Source organism: Physella acuta, unplaced genomic scaffold (genome assembly GCF_028476545.2).
Source record: "Physella acuta isolate Inbredline_101_S28 unplaced genomic scaffold, ASM2847654v3 ptg000243l, whole genome shotgun sequence".
Taxonomy (NCBI): Eukaryota; Metazoa; Mollusca; class Gastropoda; family Physidae; genus Physella; species Physella acuta.
This window is the reverse complement of record NW_026731762.1, coordinates 1,030,225-1,047,745: the sequence shown is the minus strand read 5'-3', so window position 1 is coordinate 1,047,745 and position 17,521 is coordinate 1,030,225. Positions and strand designations below refer to the sequence as shown.

Here is a 17,521-nt window from a genome sequence, read left to right as displayed (position 1 = left end):
ATTTTATTAAATAAATAAGATGCCTCTAAGGAGGAAGCTTATTTTACCGATTGTTTTTACTTCATAGTCACCCCCCCCCTCCCCCCTCCACACACACCACTCACCCCATCCATTTACCTTAGTGTGGGTGGACGGTGATTAAATTATTTATTTCATATTTGATTTTAATATTGTGTTCTATATTGTCCGTGTAGGGAGAGGGGGGGGGGGGGGTGGCATGACATACCCTCACCACAAAGTCACATATTCAGATATTATAATCCTCTCTTAAGGGGAAGTAACCAAGCTTGGATGATGCTGTCGACAGTATAAAAGAGTTGTCGCGCTTAACAAAAAATAAACATACACGTTGCCCCAGTTAATTTTTATGACAGTAGGCCTACGCCTACAAGAGGAGGGAGTAAAAAAATTCATTAAAAAAACGTTTTAATAACAAGCTTTTATGTAATAATGCACTAAAAAGTAGAAAATAAATTATAGACTACTATTTAAATAACTATAAAGAAAAGCGTGGGTCACTTTAGCACTTTAGTACCTATTGGATACCTTTACTAATATTTGAGAAGAGACCCACGCTTTTCTTTATAGTAATTTAAATAGTAGTCTATAATTTATTTTCTACTTTTTAGTGCATTATTACATAAAAGCTTGTTATTAAAACGTTTTTTTATGAATTTTTTTTTCAGTACTTTACATGTTTTATTTACAATAGAGTTACATGACTAAAAACCATTGCGCGCCTACTGAACGTGATGGCGCAGCCATTGAACGTGATGGCGCAGCTATTGAACGTGATGACGCGTGTGGTGTGGTTGGATAGACATGCCTACTAATTCGGTCTAAATTTTAATTAATTCACAAAAAATTGATTAGGCATCCAATTAAGTCAAATTTAATTTCAGATTGCATTGTCTTCATGTCTTGACCCACGTGTTTCGTGTGTCATATGTGTTTCGTGTGTCATATGTGTTTCGTGTGTCATATGTGTTTCGTGTGTCATATGTGTTTCGTGTGTCATATGTGTTTCGTGTGTCATATGTGTTTCGTGTGTCATATGTGTTTTCGTGTGTCATATGTGTTTCGTGTGTCATATGTGTTTCGTGTGTCATGTGTTTTGTGTGTCATATGTGTTTCGACGATATTTGATTTTAATATTACGTTCCAGATAGATTGTCTGCGGGGGGAGGGGGGGGGGGGTTCGGCATGACGGTGGCCGGAAAGAACCGCAAAGGAAAAAAGCGCAACGGAAAAAAGCGCAAAACAAAAAGCGCAACGGAAAAAGCGCACACGGAAAAAAGCGTAAAGAGAAAAAAGCGCACACGGAAAAAAGCGCAAAGAGAAAAAAGCGCACACAGAAAAAAGCGCAAACAGAAAAAAAGCGCAAACAGAAAAAAGCGCAAACAGAAAAAAGCGCAACGGAAAAAAGCGCAAAGTGCAGCACCGAGTGACATCCGACCTAGCGACGCCGCTGTATGAGTGTATGCCAATTTTTTTTTAAAAATCATTAAAAATGTTACAAAAAAAAAGATGTATGCATTATTTTAATAAAATATAAACAAACTATTGTATTTACCAAAAGAGAAGTTAACAGTTTAATAATTTAAAAAAAAAAAACCTGTTTAAGACCATTTATTGTTTTGTACGTTTAATGTTTGTGTGGTTAATATTTTAATAGATGCAAGTAAAAAGTCGAAACTCGTTTCCGATATCTCCTCCCAAACAAAACCGAGGAGTATCCATCAATTTTTAGTATGGCCTTTGAAGTTACAAATGAACTTTATAAACTTTATGTCTTAAAGTTGTAATTAAAAGCATATCATTTACACGATACCGCAAAATGAATGAAGCGAAGCCTATCGTTACATGTCAGTAATTAATATTGTAGTAGTAGATTCTAGTAGTCCTCTTACTTAACACACAGTAACACTCACTCTTTCTTTAATTTTTCGTCTAAAAGCCCTAAGCTGCTGCTAGACCACAGGACCTAAAATAAACTTATAATAATATATAGATCTAGATCTAATATAATATTAAAAATCATATAGAATCTAGATCTAATAATTATTTAGGCTCTAGTAATATTTAGGCCCTAAGACATTTTCATTTTGCTTATAAGTCATGGTAAGCATTGGGCACTATTTTTATTCGAAGTGTCTACTCGGAAGAAGATTTTTCTCCCCAACGTCTCCACTTAGTCGGCAAAAGATAGCTCTGCGCATGCGCAGTGACCTATGGCTAGGGTTAGGGCTAGAATGAGGGTTAGGGGTAGGATTAGGGTTAGGGATAGGATTAGGGTTAGGGATAGGGTTAAGGATAGGATTAGGGTTGGTGTTAGGCGTTAGGATTCTGCGGTTGTAAACACACGCATGCGCAGTACCATCGAAAACATCGCCGCTAAGGCAAGTCGTAGTTTCTCTCCAATGCGTATCGCATGCGTATCTTATTCCGGCTAGAATCGGCCATTTATTAGATCTAGATCTAGGATTTATTTGATGTTTTTAGATCTAGTAATAGTACTTTTCTCTTTTGGTAACTAAACAACATCTTCATTTTAACAAAGTCTAGCAAAAGCATTTTTTTTTCCATTTTATCTCTGAAAATTTAAATAAACATGTCATAACTATAACTAGGTCATTTGGTTTTAAAAATATAATTTTATTTTAAAATTTGATAGCTTTTACTCGGACACTTACTTTAAGCTACTTATTATAATTACTTATTCAATTGATAAGTTTGTAGCACTATACTTACTATACTATAGTTATAAGATAAAGAATGTAAATCTAAAATCTAATCAATGAATCATCTAATCACTACAAGATTAAATTAATAAAACAACGATTTTTTTTAGGCAACGTCTAGGCTAACTAGTAGCCTAACAGCTTTACTTAGCTGATTTAGTTTTAAAAAGTCAGTATTAAAATTTACTCACTTAGTTGCAGATCATTAAGCTTTTCAGCCCTTGTAACTGTTAATATTTCATCTTCAATTTACAGGTCATGGGAATAAATCTCTTTTTACTTCCTTAAACCCCCTTGTTGCACAAGGATTACCTAAAGAACCATGTGAATGGCGTAGGCAAGTAAAATACCAAATTATAATTGAAAAATTTATATTTGTTTAATTTACAATTTAACTAAATAAGTGTTACATTTGTAACATATTTTTTAATCTAAATGTTAAATTTTTTGTTTAAACTTGTGTAGATCTTATGGCAGAGCGCCAAGGATGGTTAACCTTGAAGCAAGTCTTGTGCCTTATGATGCTGATATATTACCTGAAGAAGAGGAGAAAACGCTTGTTAGTCGCCCGTACTTTCATCTGTACTGGGCAGATGGTGTAGGTTACAGATTTGCACTCTATTTTTAAATGAAATAACCGTAATTCAGTTATTGTTAATTAAATGTAAAAATTGATATCAGGTTTAATGGAACATTTTTACAAGTAAGACATTTTATTACCTCTTAATTAATACTCAGTTTCCCCTAAAATTGTTTTTCCCTATGAGTTTAATCAGTACCCACACAATGAAAAGTCTTTTTTTCCCCTGTTTATTTAAAACCTACACCTTATGTTAATAAAGTCAATAAACGCTGTACACAATAATTTTAAGTTGAGATTTATTTTTGTAAAAAAAATTAATTAATTAAAAATATGTAGGAATGTAGGCCCTAATGAATAAGAATTTTATTTTGGAAATTAATAATTACAATACATTTTAGTAATTTTCCTATCTTTAAAAAACCCAAGCTCACATACATTATTTTACTCAGCTCATACATTAGATTAGTATTAGGATAAATACATTTTTTGTGAAAATTATTTTATGCACCGGATATTTTAGGATGTTGAAGCGTATAAACAAACAGTAAAAGATGATATAACTGAGTGGCTAAGTGCTCTTAAAGCCAGAAACATTCAGGACTGGCTTATTGTGGTTGTAAACAGTGAAGAGAGCAAGGTCAAGGCTAAACTTTTACCTAGGTCATCTGTCATTGATAAAGTGAAAAGTGACTTTTGTAGCAAGTACCAAGAAAGGTTAGAAAACCATTTACTACTCTAAACCATTTTTTCATTGATCCCTTTGACTCTATAACCCAAGGACCTGTATTTTCTCCTAAGTCTCTCTCCACTTCAGCTAAATGTGTATAACCAAAACCCCAAAGAGAAAGGACCAAAAAGCAGATTTAAACTATAGTTTACTGAAATGTTACATGATAAACTCTTAAATTTAAAATTCCATTTTGCTTCTTTAAGGTTATTTATTCAATTTTTCAGGTGCATTGTGTTAACTGAGCCAAATAAATTGGACTCAAAATCATCAGAATCCTGGTCACAACTCTTTCAAAAGTTGCGCAGTTTGCTGTTACAGGCCTTTAATAGGCACCTGACCAAGTATGAAGAAAATATGCGAAGTCGGAGAGAGAAACGCAATGAGCCAGGCTGGAACTATTTCTCATACTTCATAATTCAGGTAACAAATGGCAAAAACTTTTTTTTTTTTTACTTTTGATGTAAATTCAGATTATTTTGAACACTTATTTTAAAAAATTAAGCTTCATATTTCTGAACATCACTTTTTTTTTTAAGTACTAAAATTAGTTGCTAAATCCAATGTGTAGGGGTTATTTAAATCATATTCCTGTAACTAGACAGAACTGTTTATTTACAGGAAGAACTAGCTTTTATGTTGGAAATGTTGGGGCTAAAGGAGGATGCTCTAATACAGTATGATGAGCTGGATGCTATGTTTGATCAGTTTGTAGAGAACTTTGCCAATGGAGGTAAACATTATTTTCACATTTTGATTTAACAAAGGACCAAGGTTTTTTTTTTAACTCAAACAGAAATGTTTTAAATATTTTGTGTAAATTTTTTTTTTTTTTGTTTCATTCTTACCTGAAAGCGACGTTCGCTGTTCATTAAATTTTTATTTATGTATCTATTTATTTCTTACGGATGATTTACAATGAATGCAGTTTAAATATTGCATACCGTGTATATCTAAATCTTGTTTCAATTACTGTTTACGATATATTTTAATGTGCCTTGTAATTGATTGTACCGGGTATGTTTTACAGATACTGTCAAATGGCTGACACATGTCATAAAGCCCTGTACTAGCTGGGCTGGTGTATCTCTGGCAAAGTCTCTAGATCTTGAACTTAGAGAAGAGGTGAAGCAGAATAATGCCAGCTTGCTTGAGTTTAGAAACTATCTGTTCTGTAGGCAAGCAGCCTTGCTGTTTCAAATGGGCAGGGCATGGGAAGTAGCCATGAGAGCTATGGACTACTTGTATAATACTGTTGTGGAAATGAAAGCTTTAGAGGTAATATTCTAGCTTTATTCATAGTTAGTTAACAGATTAAATGGGGATGTAGCAAAGTGACTGAGCACCATCAGTGTTGGTATACACCACATTATTTAGTACGTATTTAGAAATTTTAAATGCTGTATAATTTATGACATTGTTGTCTCTAAATGACAGGTTGAGGCTCCATCAGGGGCTGTTTGTTGTTGGGGTTTCCTGGGCTGTCTAGAAGTGTTACATGCTTGTACTGTACACAATGCCTCACAGTTAGATGAAAAATTTGCTTTATACACAGCCAATTTATGGGACTTTGCTCACAAAAAGGTAACAATTCAAAAGTCTTATTCTCACATTATGTATTCATGGTTATTTAGTTTCTATTCTAAATAAAAATATCCTTTTATACCTATGACATTATGGTTTCAGTTAAGAGAGCTTGGCCATCTGTGTAGTCTAATGCCAGGATTGGTGCCCACATCAGCGCAGCTTAGTTTAGTCGTGGATCTCGTATCTGGGATGGGGCTCTCTGCAGAAACTATATGTAATTTATATCAATTTAAATTTTATGTTATGTAATTTTTTGGATATATTTTATGTTGCTATATGTTCAGTTACTATTGCTGTTGATTTGATGCTTTATAGTAATAAAAGTATATTTATTTAATTGTAGCCAACTCAGAACAGAAGCCAGTTGATAAACTTAGAGAGTCATTGTCTTCCCCTGAGTCTTTCAAAAAACATTATTTGGTAATTGCTTTTTCCTTACACTAATTTATTGGTACTGTAAATATTAATAACTATCTATTACTTTTTACATTGATTAACTAGTTATAATTAATTTTTTGATGTTTCCTTTTTTTGCAACTACACACCAAGTAATTAATTTTAGTATCTAATTTTTAGCCAATGTATAATTTATCATTTACCTGCAGTAGCACCAAATGTTTTAAATTCCTGCAATTTAGTATTGTTTTATTTTCCAGGATATGTGTGAACAAGCCATGGGTACATACAAATATATAGGAAGGTATCGCTCAGCCAGAATGATAGGCTTAGAGCTAGCTGACTTTTACATGTAAGCTAATCTGTTGTTAGAGTCTGTGTTGATTAACTTACCTGTATATGTTAAGTAATAAAACTCACGACCCCAGCATCTACTTCTTTGACCCCCACTATCTTATCTACAAATACATTGTTACATTTTTTAAAGATACATTTTTACCTAGGCAAAATAGTTTTACTAGCATGTAAATTTCTTTCAGGAAAATCAAGGAACCCTACAAAGCAGAAAATTTTCTTCTAGACTCTATTAGAATGTACCAGCAGGAAGGCTGGCACCGTTTGGCTGATGGCACCTTGTTGCAACTGGCAGCCTGCCAGAGGTTGTTGAAAGATCCAGACAAGTAAGAACTGTCTTTATTTGTAGCTCTTAAGAACTGTCTTTATTTGTAGCCCCAATCTGGCAAATAATTTATAACTGGAGTAATTTGAATATTGCCAGGTAAAAAAATCTTCTATCAAGAATTTCATAGCATGAATGTTTTATTCCCCAGGTATCTCAAGACATCTTGCCATATTGCTTGTAGTCCACACTTGGCACAGAGTGACAGATCTAATTATTTTAATGAACTTATTGAAACCTTAGAAAAATATACAGGTATTTTCATTTGAGTTTTTAACAAAAATAAAATCTAATCGGCTCTTTTAAAAGATGGGTTTATGGTGGGGTAGAGTTGGTTCCACTAAGTTATATATAGTTGAAATAATGGTCTAACTATGAGTTGGCAGCCTAAGTCCTTGGAGGAATGACAGGCTAAACTAACCTTACTATAAGTATAGGTGAGGTCTCTTTGTACCAGAAAATGTCCAACACTAATAGGCATAAAAAAAAGTTAGATAATTTTAAAATTGAAAAAGAAATGTGATGTTATTTTTTTTTAGAATGCAAGACAGAGATGAGAGCTTCCCATGCTGTTTTCATTGAGAACATCACACTGAGTAGTGATTCCATTTGTCTGAATGAAGAACTGAAGTTAACAGTAGATTTGTTTAGTAATTTTCCTAATTCTATCACATTTGATGAAGTAAAGGTAGGTAATTCAAATTGTAACTTAAAATTTAAAAGTACCTTGTTCATTTGTTTTGTTAATACAGTTTTAAGATTTTAAGTGGTTTGTGTAAAAAAAGAAAAATTATTTAAATAAACTATTTGGCAGAATAAAAACTGCGTCAACTTTTATAAATTCTACATGTTATGGATTATTTTAATGATTAACAATTTTTCCCCCAGATATCTTTGCACAGTTGTAAAGATTCAGAACTGACTGAACATGATGACCAGTCACAAAATCAGCAAAGAAACAAAACCCACAATAGACAACCAAGTGGAACACTCATTTCTTTTGAGAAAATGGCAAATTTTCAAGTAAGCTCTGTTTTCTTACAAAATATTTTTTTGTAATAGCTATTTTAGATAAGTCAAGAAATAAATAACATTTGACTATTATTACAAAATGTACATAGAAAACAATCTATGTCACAAAAACTGCATCTGTTTTTCAGTAGTAGTGTTATATATTTTTAAAAATTTAGTTTTTTATTATTAATCATACCAGTTATCTATCTTCAGCCTGTGACCAAAAACCTTCCCAGTCAAATAGACTTTAGTACATCTGTTGAAAGGTCAAAGGGCAGATTAGTCTCTTGTGCAATAGAATGTGCCAGCGCCCACCAGCTTTTGAAGAGATCTGACAGCGCACCCTCAACCAACAACTCAACTGCCATACACAAGGATGATTTCACCAATTGTTTCAGCCATCCCACTGTTACCTTGACCTCAGGCTACAACAGTCTGACTTTTACAAAAAAGGTGATCATTGTAGAAATTTTTTATTTATAATGAAAATAATAAATCTAATACAACTACATTAATAAGTACACATTTTTCAAACATGTCCATTTTTGGATGAAGTTCTGTAATAATCCACTTCATAATCATTGCATTCAAACTGGGTTTTTTTATTTTATGAAATGAAAAGGTTTATAATTGAAGATGTCAATAGGCTAAATTGCAAAGTATTTTATCACTTTGCTTATTAGAAATTTAGGTTATGTTGATTTTACTATTTCCATAACTCTAGTTCGATACTTCAACTCTTTAATACTTGCAGCAGATTAACATGTAGTATGGAATAACTCCATCTAGTGCTACTGGTAACATATTTTCTTAATTTTTTTCTTTAAAGATGAATCAAAAAGGAGTATTTCAACTTGGTCAGATTTGTCTCAGGATTAAGTCCTTGGACCTTTTAAAGTCAGTGTCCAGTAAAGTTATCTTTAAAGTTGTCAGCGTTGAACCAACATTTACATTAACACCTAAAGAAACCAGTAAGCTATTGTTACTTAACATATAAATCTTTCTTTTTTTTTTTCTTGAACTTTAATTTATATATGAATTAAAAAAGATATGTTACCCTTTGAGACCTAATGTCACTAGGTCAAATGAAGGCAAGTTCATCTAATTCTGTGATCTCAGCAAATGGGGTCACTTTCATGCCTAGGGGTCGTAGCTTTCCTAACTTGAGTTAGGGGCCCATCAGAGTTAAGTGTATGGACTGAGTGACTGAACTCAAGGCTTTTGGATTGCATTGTACAACCTGACCACACAGACTATTCTACTTGCAATTTAGACACAAAAAAAACCAGGGACTTAAGTTTTTACAGTTTTGAGAAAAATAAGACTTGAAGTCTGAATACTCTTTGACCTTCCCTTGTAAGCCTTTCCTTACTATGCTGTAGAGAATGTTTCAAAGTACTTGAAATGTTTTGGTAATCTGGAACATATTTTTTATTTGATTTACTTCTTACAGATCACTTTGTGTGTGGTATCAACCAAGAGGGAGTACTGTCCTGTTCATCTGGGAGTTACTCTTTGAAAGATTCATCCACACTATCATTCACGACAGAGCCATTATTTAACCTGACTAATACCAACAACACAGAAGATGTCTTGTTGAATGCTATGGATCCTCACACTGTGCAGGACATACCTGTAAACGTTTATATGAAATTAGATAAAGACAGTGCCTCTATGGTTAAAAGCAAGGTAAGTTTTCAGAAAAAAAGGGTAGCATTTATGTTTTCCATTAGACTTGCTTTATTTGTTTATTGTTTCACATCCACTTGTTTTTTTATATTGTTCATATTGTTACAGTATTGTAGGGTAGCATTTATGTTTTCCATTAGACTTGCTTTATTTGTTTATTGTTTCACATTCACTTGTTTTTTTATATTGTTGTATTGTTACAGTATTGTAGGGTAGCATTTATGTTTTCCATTAGACTTGCTTTATTTCTTTATTGTTTCACATTCACTTGTTTTTTTTATATTGTTGTATTGTTCATATTGTTACAGTATTGTTACTAATCATTGCAGATTAACCTAACAGTGAATGAATGGAAAAAGTCACTTTCTAGTCAAATTGAGTTTGTTCATCCCTTCCGAGCTGATCACAGAGTTTACACATCTGGCAAACAGTGAGTACATCTGGCAAGCAGTGAGTCTTGTTTTACTCACCTGGCGTGTAGTATGGCGATCTTTGAACCCAACTGTTTGTATAACCAATTAGTTAGGTTATCAGTTATTGTAGCTAAACCCTATTTATATCTTGGGTTGCTTTAGTACATTATGGCAAAAGGTTCTTTTCTTCTGTATAGGCCTTATCTAGATAATCCTTATAGTTGTTGAGAAGTCTATTTATTATTTTGTTAGTTATATCTATTACAGCTATTTTTCTGAGATTTTGAAACTATTTTTCTTTGTTTACCTTTTATCTCCAGGAAGTACTTTCAAATTGTCATTCATGGAACAACCAAAGCAAATTTTGTTTTGTCAAGTCCATGCCTAGAAACTCCAAGCTGTAAAGATGTTGAGTTTATACTGCTCAACAGACCCGACCAGATATTGGTACATAACAACTTAAGTAGTTTAAAAAATGTAATACATGTTAGAGATAGTCACTGACAATATATGTAGTCTATTTTGGTTACAAATTGTTATTTTAAAAATTTCCAGCCAGTAAATGAACATCAAAGTTTGTCGTTGTTATGGCAACTCAACAGCAACATTCCAGTCGTACCTTCTTTAGACATTGTGTTTTCATGCACCTACTCTAGTGTGTTGCACAAAAGCAACGAACTCCATCAATATGAGTACAGCTGTTGTATTCAAGATTTCCAAGTATGTTGTTTATGAAATATCACTTCACATAAGAAAATTATTAGAAAACATAATTAAATTTCTCCAATTATATTTATCTTTTAATATTTAACTTATAAAAGGAACTAAACATATCATTGTATTAGAATAACTAATTAGCTTAATTAAAAAATGTAAGCCTTAATTAAAAAAGAATGTTATTTTTCCTGGGGTTTTTTTTCTGTATGCTTTGCTACTTATGTTGTACTTGTGAGTTATAAAATTGTAACAAGTGTTTCATTTTATCCCAGACACTGTATATTCTGTCTTACACTGTGTCCAGCATCGAAGAAGACAAATCCTGTACAACAGGAGAAACAGCAATCTTAGACATCAAAATAAAACAAGTTAAAGAAACCAATCAGTTAGAAGGGGTTAAACTTGCTTACTCAGTACACGCCAATGGAAATGTCTGGGCCATTGGTGGGAAATCAACTGGCAAGTTATTCTTCTCTGCTAAGCTTTATACTATAAATTAAATTAAATTAACTTTAGCAGTCTAAAACTAACAGTAGCTACAGTAATGGTAGTTGGGCATAATGCTGACCAAACTATCCCTTTACTTACCTAGGAAAAGAAACATACCTTATACTCCACCTGACAAAGGGACCATTATATCTTAACAATTACTTTATAATGCTTTGACATGCCCTCTTTTTTTAATTTAATTTTTTTAAAGGGATCTAAAAAAAAATATAGTTAGCCCCATAGGTCAGCTAGAACACATTTCAAAATGTTGAAATGTTTTTTGTTTGTTTTTTACATACAGGTGTATTTACAATGAAGGAAAGTAAATATAGTATTGCACTGGATGTGGTACCAATGCAGCCTGGATTTCTTCACTTTCCTTTGGTTAGCTTGCACAAGTATATGGACTTAATAGAAGGTAACTTCAAATCTTGAATATTTCTCATTTGAAGGAGTGTGTTCAACTGTGCATGCAAGTGTTAATATAATAGAAATGAAAATAAATTAAGAAATGTAATATTAAATGTAAAATTCTATTTATTTTTCATTTGTTTTTAATTGATTTAATAAGAAATTGCCAAAATATTTCTTATTCTACAGTTTAAAATTTTAAAAAAGTACACTTGTGTAAAATGAAGAGAAAATTGTGTTCTATGATATTATGTCAATTTAAACAAAAAGTTAATTCTTTAATGTCCTCAGATCATGGGAGTGATGAGCATACAGAGTCAGATAAGGAATCCTCCCAAATACATACAACCTCAAGGGCTAAAAGGACTGTTTCCCAAATTTCTACCTCATCCACCTCATCACAGTTTACCTCTCATCTTGTGGACTTTAACCCTGGTCAGGTGTACAATGAGAGCAGAAGTAGGCAAATTCATGTGAACCCTTGTCAGACTACAAGTGATATTGATGTGTCTTTGGTTCATTAATAATGTATACATACAAGGTTTTTAATGTTTAAAAATATATTGAAATTTCATATTTAGCTTTCTAAATAGCTAATTATCATTTTAGAAACAATTATTAACATTGTGATATTTTAAATATATTTATGCATGCATGAAAAAAAATATTCCAAATTATTTTTGTCACAAATATTCATTAATTATTATGTGAAAAGTCTTTGAAAATTGTAGTGCAATCAAATTATATAACATTGTTTTTGTTCTTTTGCTTTATTTTTGAGAAATTTGTTTCCGATATTTCCATGGTTTAAATATTTTATCCCGTAAAAAAAATTCAATACATAATTTAGAACCAATATTTAAAAAAATATAAAATTGTAACTTGCATTTGTACATGTGTGTCAAAGATAAGTATATGTATTGTTTTTAATTATGGAAAAATCACCTAAATTTAAAGTTTAATTTTTAAAATGTAGTTTATGGAGTGTGTTAAACTCATAATATAACAGTAATGCATTCCATTGGTTTAATTTTAAAAGAATCTGTACAACGTACATTTTGATTATTACATTATTTTCTGTAATAACCTATCCAGTTGTATGATTTTAGTATTCTATCAAATCAGCGCGCATTAATGCACATAAAGGTGTACTTGAAATTTTTCTGCGAATGTATTTTGTGTCAGCATTGTCTTTTGCTATGTTCTGATACTGTTGTTTAGCTGTTTAAGAAAAACATATTTAAAAAGTTAAATGTTTACAAATTAGTGAATATAGAATCTAGTTGCAACTATAGATATGTACATGTACATTCATAGTATAATTTAACTGTATGAATAACAACCCACTTTCATTTCTAGGCCATTAAAAATTGTCTCTATAGTAAAAAATATTACACATATTCATTTTTGTATTGTAAGTTCATGAATATGAATGAATATACAACTCAGCAAGGTATGGGCATGATAATTTTTTACTTTTTATTTCCAATAGCTCATTAAGAAGTTATGAAAATAAATTCTGAACTTTAAAATGTACCATGGCTTTCCTTTTCCTTGAAAGACAATTAAATGCTGAAAATAAAAATCACAAGTAAACTCACCAAATCAGGATAAAAGGATCATTTATTCAGTAGCACATTTTAACATTCTCATAGCAGTTCACGATATAAATTCTGTGTTCCATTTAAATAAGTCATTGAATAGACAAAGTAATTAAAATATTAGGTCATATTAAATTTTTTAAATCCTTTACTTAAATTCACTCTTTTCTTTTTACTCTGCTTAATAAAAAAGCTGTCTAAATATATTTTAAGTTTATTAATCAAATAATTTTAAAGGATATTACAAAACAATTACATAACCTCAACACAAAAATTTGTTTCTGAGCTTATTGAAAAGCAGCACAAAGCAACAAATTGTATTTTTGAATTGTGTTCACTTCAGAAATGTATACTTCCAATTTAATTATTATTTACAAGAACTATTCATACACTAAGTGTAACTAGTTCTAATCTCGTGATTCCACAATTTCAATTCAGACTATTTTATTTATGACTGTTAAAGTCTGTTCATAAAGGACACAATGACTGCTATAATTTCCTTTTTTATTGCACAATCATAGAAAATAAATTTAGGCAATGTCTTCAATAATACATACAAGACAAATGTTTTTTGGTCCACCTGGTTACATACCTTTAAATTCACCTAACCAATGCAAATGTTCTTGTATATATATATATGTTTAGTTAAAATAGCTTGTTAGTTTAAGAAAGTTAAGACCTTGGCTTGCCAAATTTGATATTGCAAATATTGTTAAGTGGCACCAGCAAAATATTATAAAAAAATAATTAGCAGAGAAGGCACAAGTTTACATATGGTAATGTTGACATGAGTCAGTGTACCAGAAACTTTCAATCATTAAATACTGCAGTTACAACATTGCATACAAATGAAAATTTAGCTCATGCACTAAGTAAAGGATAATACTACTGGCAATTAAAGAATTTTAAATGTGAGACAATGATACTGTATCATTACAAAACCAAGAGAATTTTCAAAGGAGAAATCCAATATACAAAACTAATATAATCTACATTTGTTAAGATACTCCAAGCATATAGCTATACCTGTCATAGAAAAAACAGGTAACTTATTGGAAGCACAATTTACACAGGTCTGATCCATTCAGAATATTATAAATGCAAAGATGTCACTGAATAACAAAATTGCAGCTAATGGAAAACTCAACTACTTATAACAATTTTAAAAGATGTTATTTTTATTACTGACAGCATAGGTTCTTTAAATTTCTTAAATGAAACATCTCACAACAGAAGAATCTACAAAAAAAAACACAACAGATTGGAAGTTTAGAAATTAATTATGAAAATCAACCCCTTTGTTTTTTGTGATATGAGAAGTTGTAAAACAAAGTTCAAAGAATTATATTTATATGTAAATCTCAAAGTTTTGTTTAATTGAGGTGGACTAAATTCTTCTCTTAAAAAAATCAGCTAATTAAATTACCATTACATTTAACTCACTGTGTTGAAATGAAAAAAATACATTCAAGAGAGGCACTGTGGTTAGTTTGAAACTTTTTATGTAAAGAATATCAAGAGCTAGATTTGTTTGTGATCCTTTCTTGTGAAACCCCAGATTACAACAGTACTTTACTTACATACAAGATTTTAAAATAAGTGGATTGCAGTACGATTAAAAACAAGATGAATCAAATTTAAAAAGAACCAATTCATTGCACTTGTTACAGCAGAAAACAATATAAAATTCGTAAATCGTCAATAGGAATAAAAACAAACACAATTGATAAAGAAACTAATCTTAGTACGTTTGATATTAACATACTAATAAAAAGAAAAAGTAAATAATTTTTTTTTAAACTTACTCTAAAATAAACTACTGTATTCTATTGTACTATTTTGAATTTTATCACATTTATCAAGCTGTAAAATGCATATTTTAAAATAAATAAGTCAAATAATTATATACACACATACAATTAATATATTACACTGATCTACAGAGAAGGTACTTAGGAAAAAAACCAACACATATATTATTAACACATACAGTTGCTTCACTCTTTAAAATGGTGACCTTTAGTAAATTAAATTCTTATTGTAATAAAACTGAAAGAAGGGAAGTTTAGCTGATTAAAATATGTAAACACAATAAAAGGAAACATTAGATCTAATTCAACAATATACATTGCGTTGGTCCATAAAACAGGAAACATGTGCGACAGACACCTTATAACCTGCATTAGTAAAATATTTTTTCATTTAAATTTTTTACATAAACTTCATGCTTAATACTATTATTGTCAAGTTAAGTTATATCATGATGTATCATTATATAAGCTTAAAATGGATGTATTTTATTTGTACTAACTGTAGCATTATGTAAAAATAAATTAATTTTAAGATATGAAATTTTTTTTCACATTTGTATAAACCTCTAGATCAGAGAACATATATATCTCTCAAGTATCAAAATTAATATTACTTCTTTGTAAGGCTAATACTTGCAGTAACAGTATGTATGCAACATCACAAAATGTTTATTTTTTAAAAAAGCTTTAGGGACCTAATAAACCAACATATATATATATGTGTGTGTGTATATATATATATATATATATATATATATATATATATATATATATATATATATATATATATATATATATATATATATATATATATATATATATATATTGGAAAGAAAATGTAAGTTAATGGAGTGAAACAAACCCCTAGATAACTGCATATTTTGTAATTATTGATTTCTATCCTTGTAACACACACTAAGCACATTTTAAAGAAGTTAAAAATATCAGCTCCACCATTTGCAATAGTAGCATAAATATAGAAATCAATAAAGGCTGTATATTCTTACCACAAAAAGGCAGAGAATATACTACAGAAAACAGAGGCAATGATGTAATCGCTGTAGATTGTTTTCTTTATTGTATGGCAATACCTCTTGGCATGACCATTTTTGGAAGAATAATATACAGACTCAGAATAGCAGTTTTTTAAAAATGTGGATCATTTTAAGAAAAATAATGCCAGTATGCTGATAAATATATATCAATATACCAGTTTAAATTTGCATATACATCTTTGATTTAAAAAAATATGCACAAGGCAAATTTCTTTTAGAAGCCTAAACTGTATGCTTAACATAGTTTAAAGTTAAGCCATTAACTTAAAATAAGAGAATGTATTTATGATGGTAAAATTCAAAGAGTAAAAGTTAAAGATAAAATTAATCTGCCTCGTTCATTGCTGTGACATGTAATTTTAAAAAAAAATACAAAACCAATCAATAAATATGCATACCAAAAATATTGGATTAGAATCTTCATTAAATGCGATGTCTACATTGCAATAAAAGAAAAGCTAAATAGTGTAATTTGCATAGAAATGTTTTTGAAACAGAAATGTTGCTAGCTCTTAAAGTCAACAGCAGAAATAAAAAGCAGTAACTCCAAAGTTTCATTTATTTCTTTCACTATAAAATAATTATTACTTTAATAGAATAATAAATATAGTAGTTTTTTTAAGTTTCAGGTTACTAAATATTTCAAAGTATAAGTTTTATTGCTTTCAAATATGAATTATACTTTGAGCTTGGTTTTAAAGAGTAAACTAAAACCTAATAAATATATTTTAAAATTACAAAAATTACATTGTTTAGAAAGTGATTGACCAGTTCTATAAATTTAAGCATTAGTTGGATTAAGAAAAAGCTTACAACTGAATAAAAACCCTGTTATATGCCATCTAAAAAATTTTTTTAAATCAATATGAAAACAGCTTTTAAAAACTTAAATATATTCTTGTGCTTTATAAAATTTGTCATTAATTTATAAAGATTTGGTACCAGGAAAATAATATTTCGTTATATAACAAAGAAATGCATATCGTTTATTAAAACAAATTATTTAATGATCAAAGCAGGTAGGCCTATTTACTCACACTTACTTAATATATATATGTTTGTTAAAATATATTCTGGTATTTAGCTCACATTTACTATATTATTATTTTAATGCACAATACAACAATATCAAATCAAGCAAGTTATAAGTAATATTGTAACATCTTTGTAGTCAGCCACACAGAGAGAAAAAAATCACAGATCGTTTTTGATCTACTAAATAAAATTGACATTTCTAGAAGAGAATATTTTCCATGCAGTTTGTACAGTGTATGAAGAACATATCTAGAATCATGTTATTGTTGCTGGATTTTTTATCCAGTTTTAACCCAAAAACCTGTAATATGATTTTATCTTAAAAACTGAATACAAATTACTGGTATACCTTGCTTGCATGGAATGTTTTACAAAATCATGCATATATCTAGCTCACAAAAATCTATTAATTCTAACTAATTTTACTTAGATGTTTAAGCACTTAGCAATATATATTACAGTTAATAGCAGTTGGTTAAATATTAAAATTTATATTCTAATTTCCAGTACTACAGATATTACAAACAATCTTACAATTTAGCTGATTGTTGGCTGGCATAGTCATGGAAATTT

At 30.2% G+C, this 17,521-nt stretch overlaps 1 protein-coding gene across 1 annotated transcript; it reads left to right on the top strand.

Moving 5' to 3' along the window:
- The first annotated feature begins 1,699 nt into the window (after window positions 1-1,699).
- Window positions 1,700-12,980, top strand: LOC131938413 (trafficking protein particle complex subunit 10). Its single transcript, XM_059296427.1, has 24 exons — window positions 1,700-1,865; window positions 2,997-3,078; window positions 3,207-3,339; window positions 3,845-4,038; window positions 4,279-4,474; window positions 4,673-4,784; window positions 5,082-5,329; window positions 5,489-5,635; window positions 5,738-5,852; window positions 5,982-6,058; window positions 6,295-6,386; window positions 6,574-6,714; window positions 6,865-6,968; window positions 7,253-7,401; window positions 7,602-7,736; window positions 7,941-8,180; window positions 8,557-8,698; window positions 9,181-9,416; window positions 9,746-9,846; window positions 10,150-10,276; window positions 10,385-10,549; window positions 10,819-11,005; window positions 11,337-11,453; window positions 11,738-12,980. Exons 1-24 carry the CDS (start codon window positions 1,838-1,840, stop codon window positions 11,968-11,970), a joined length of 3,501 nt encoding a protein of 1,166 aa, XP_059152410.1. The 5' UTR covers window positions 1,700-1,837; the 3' UTR covers window positions 11,971-12,980.
- Window positions 12,981-17,521: the final 4,541 nt, after the last annotated feature.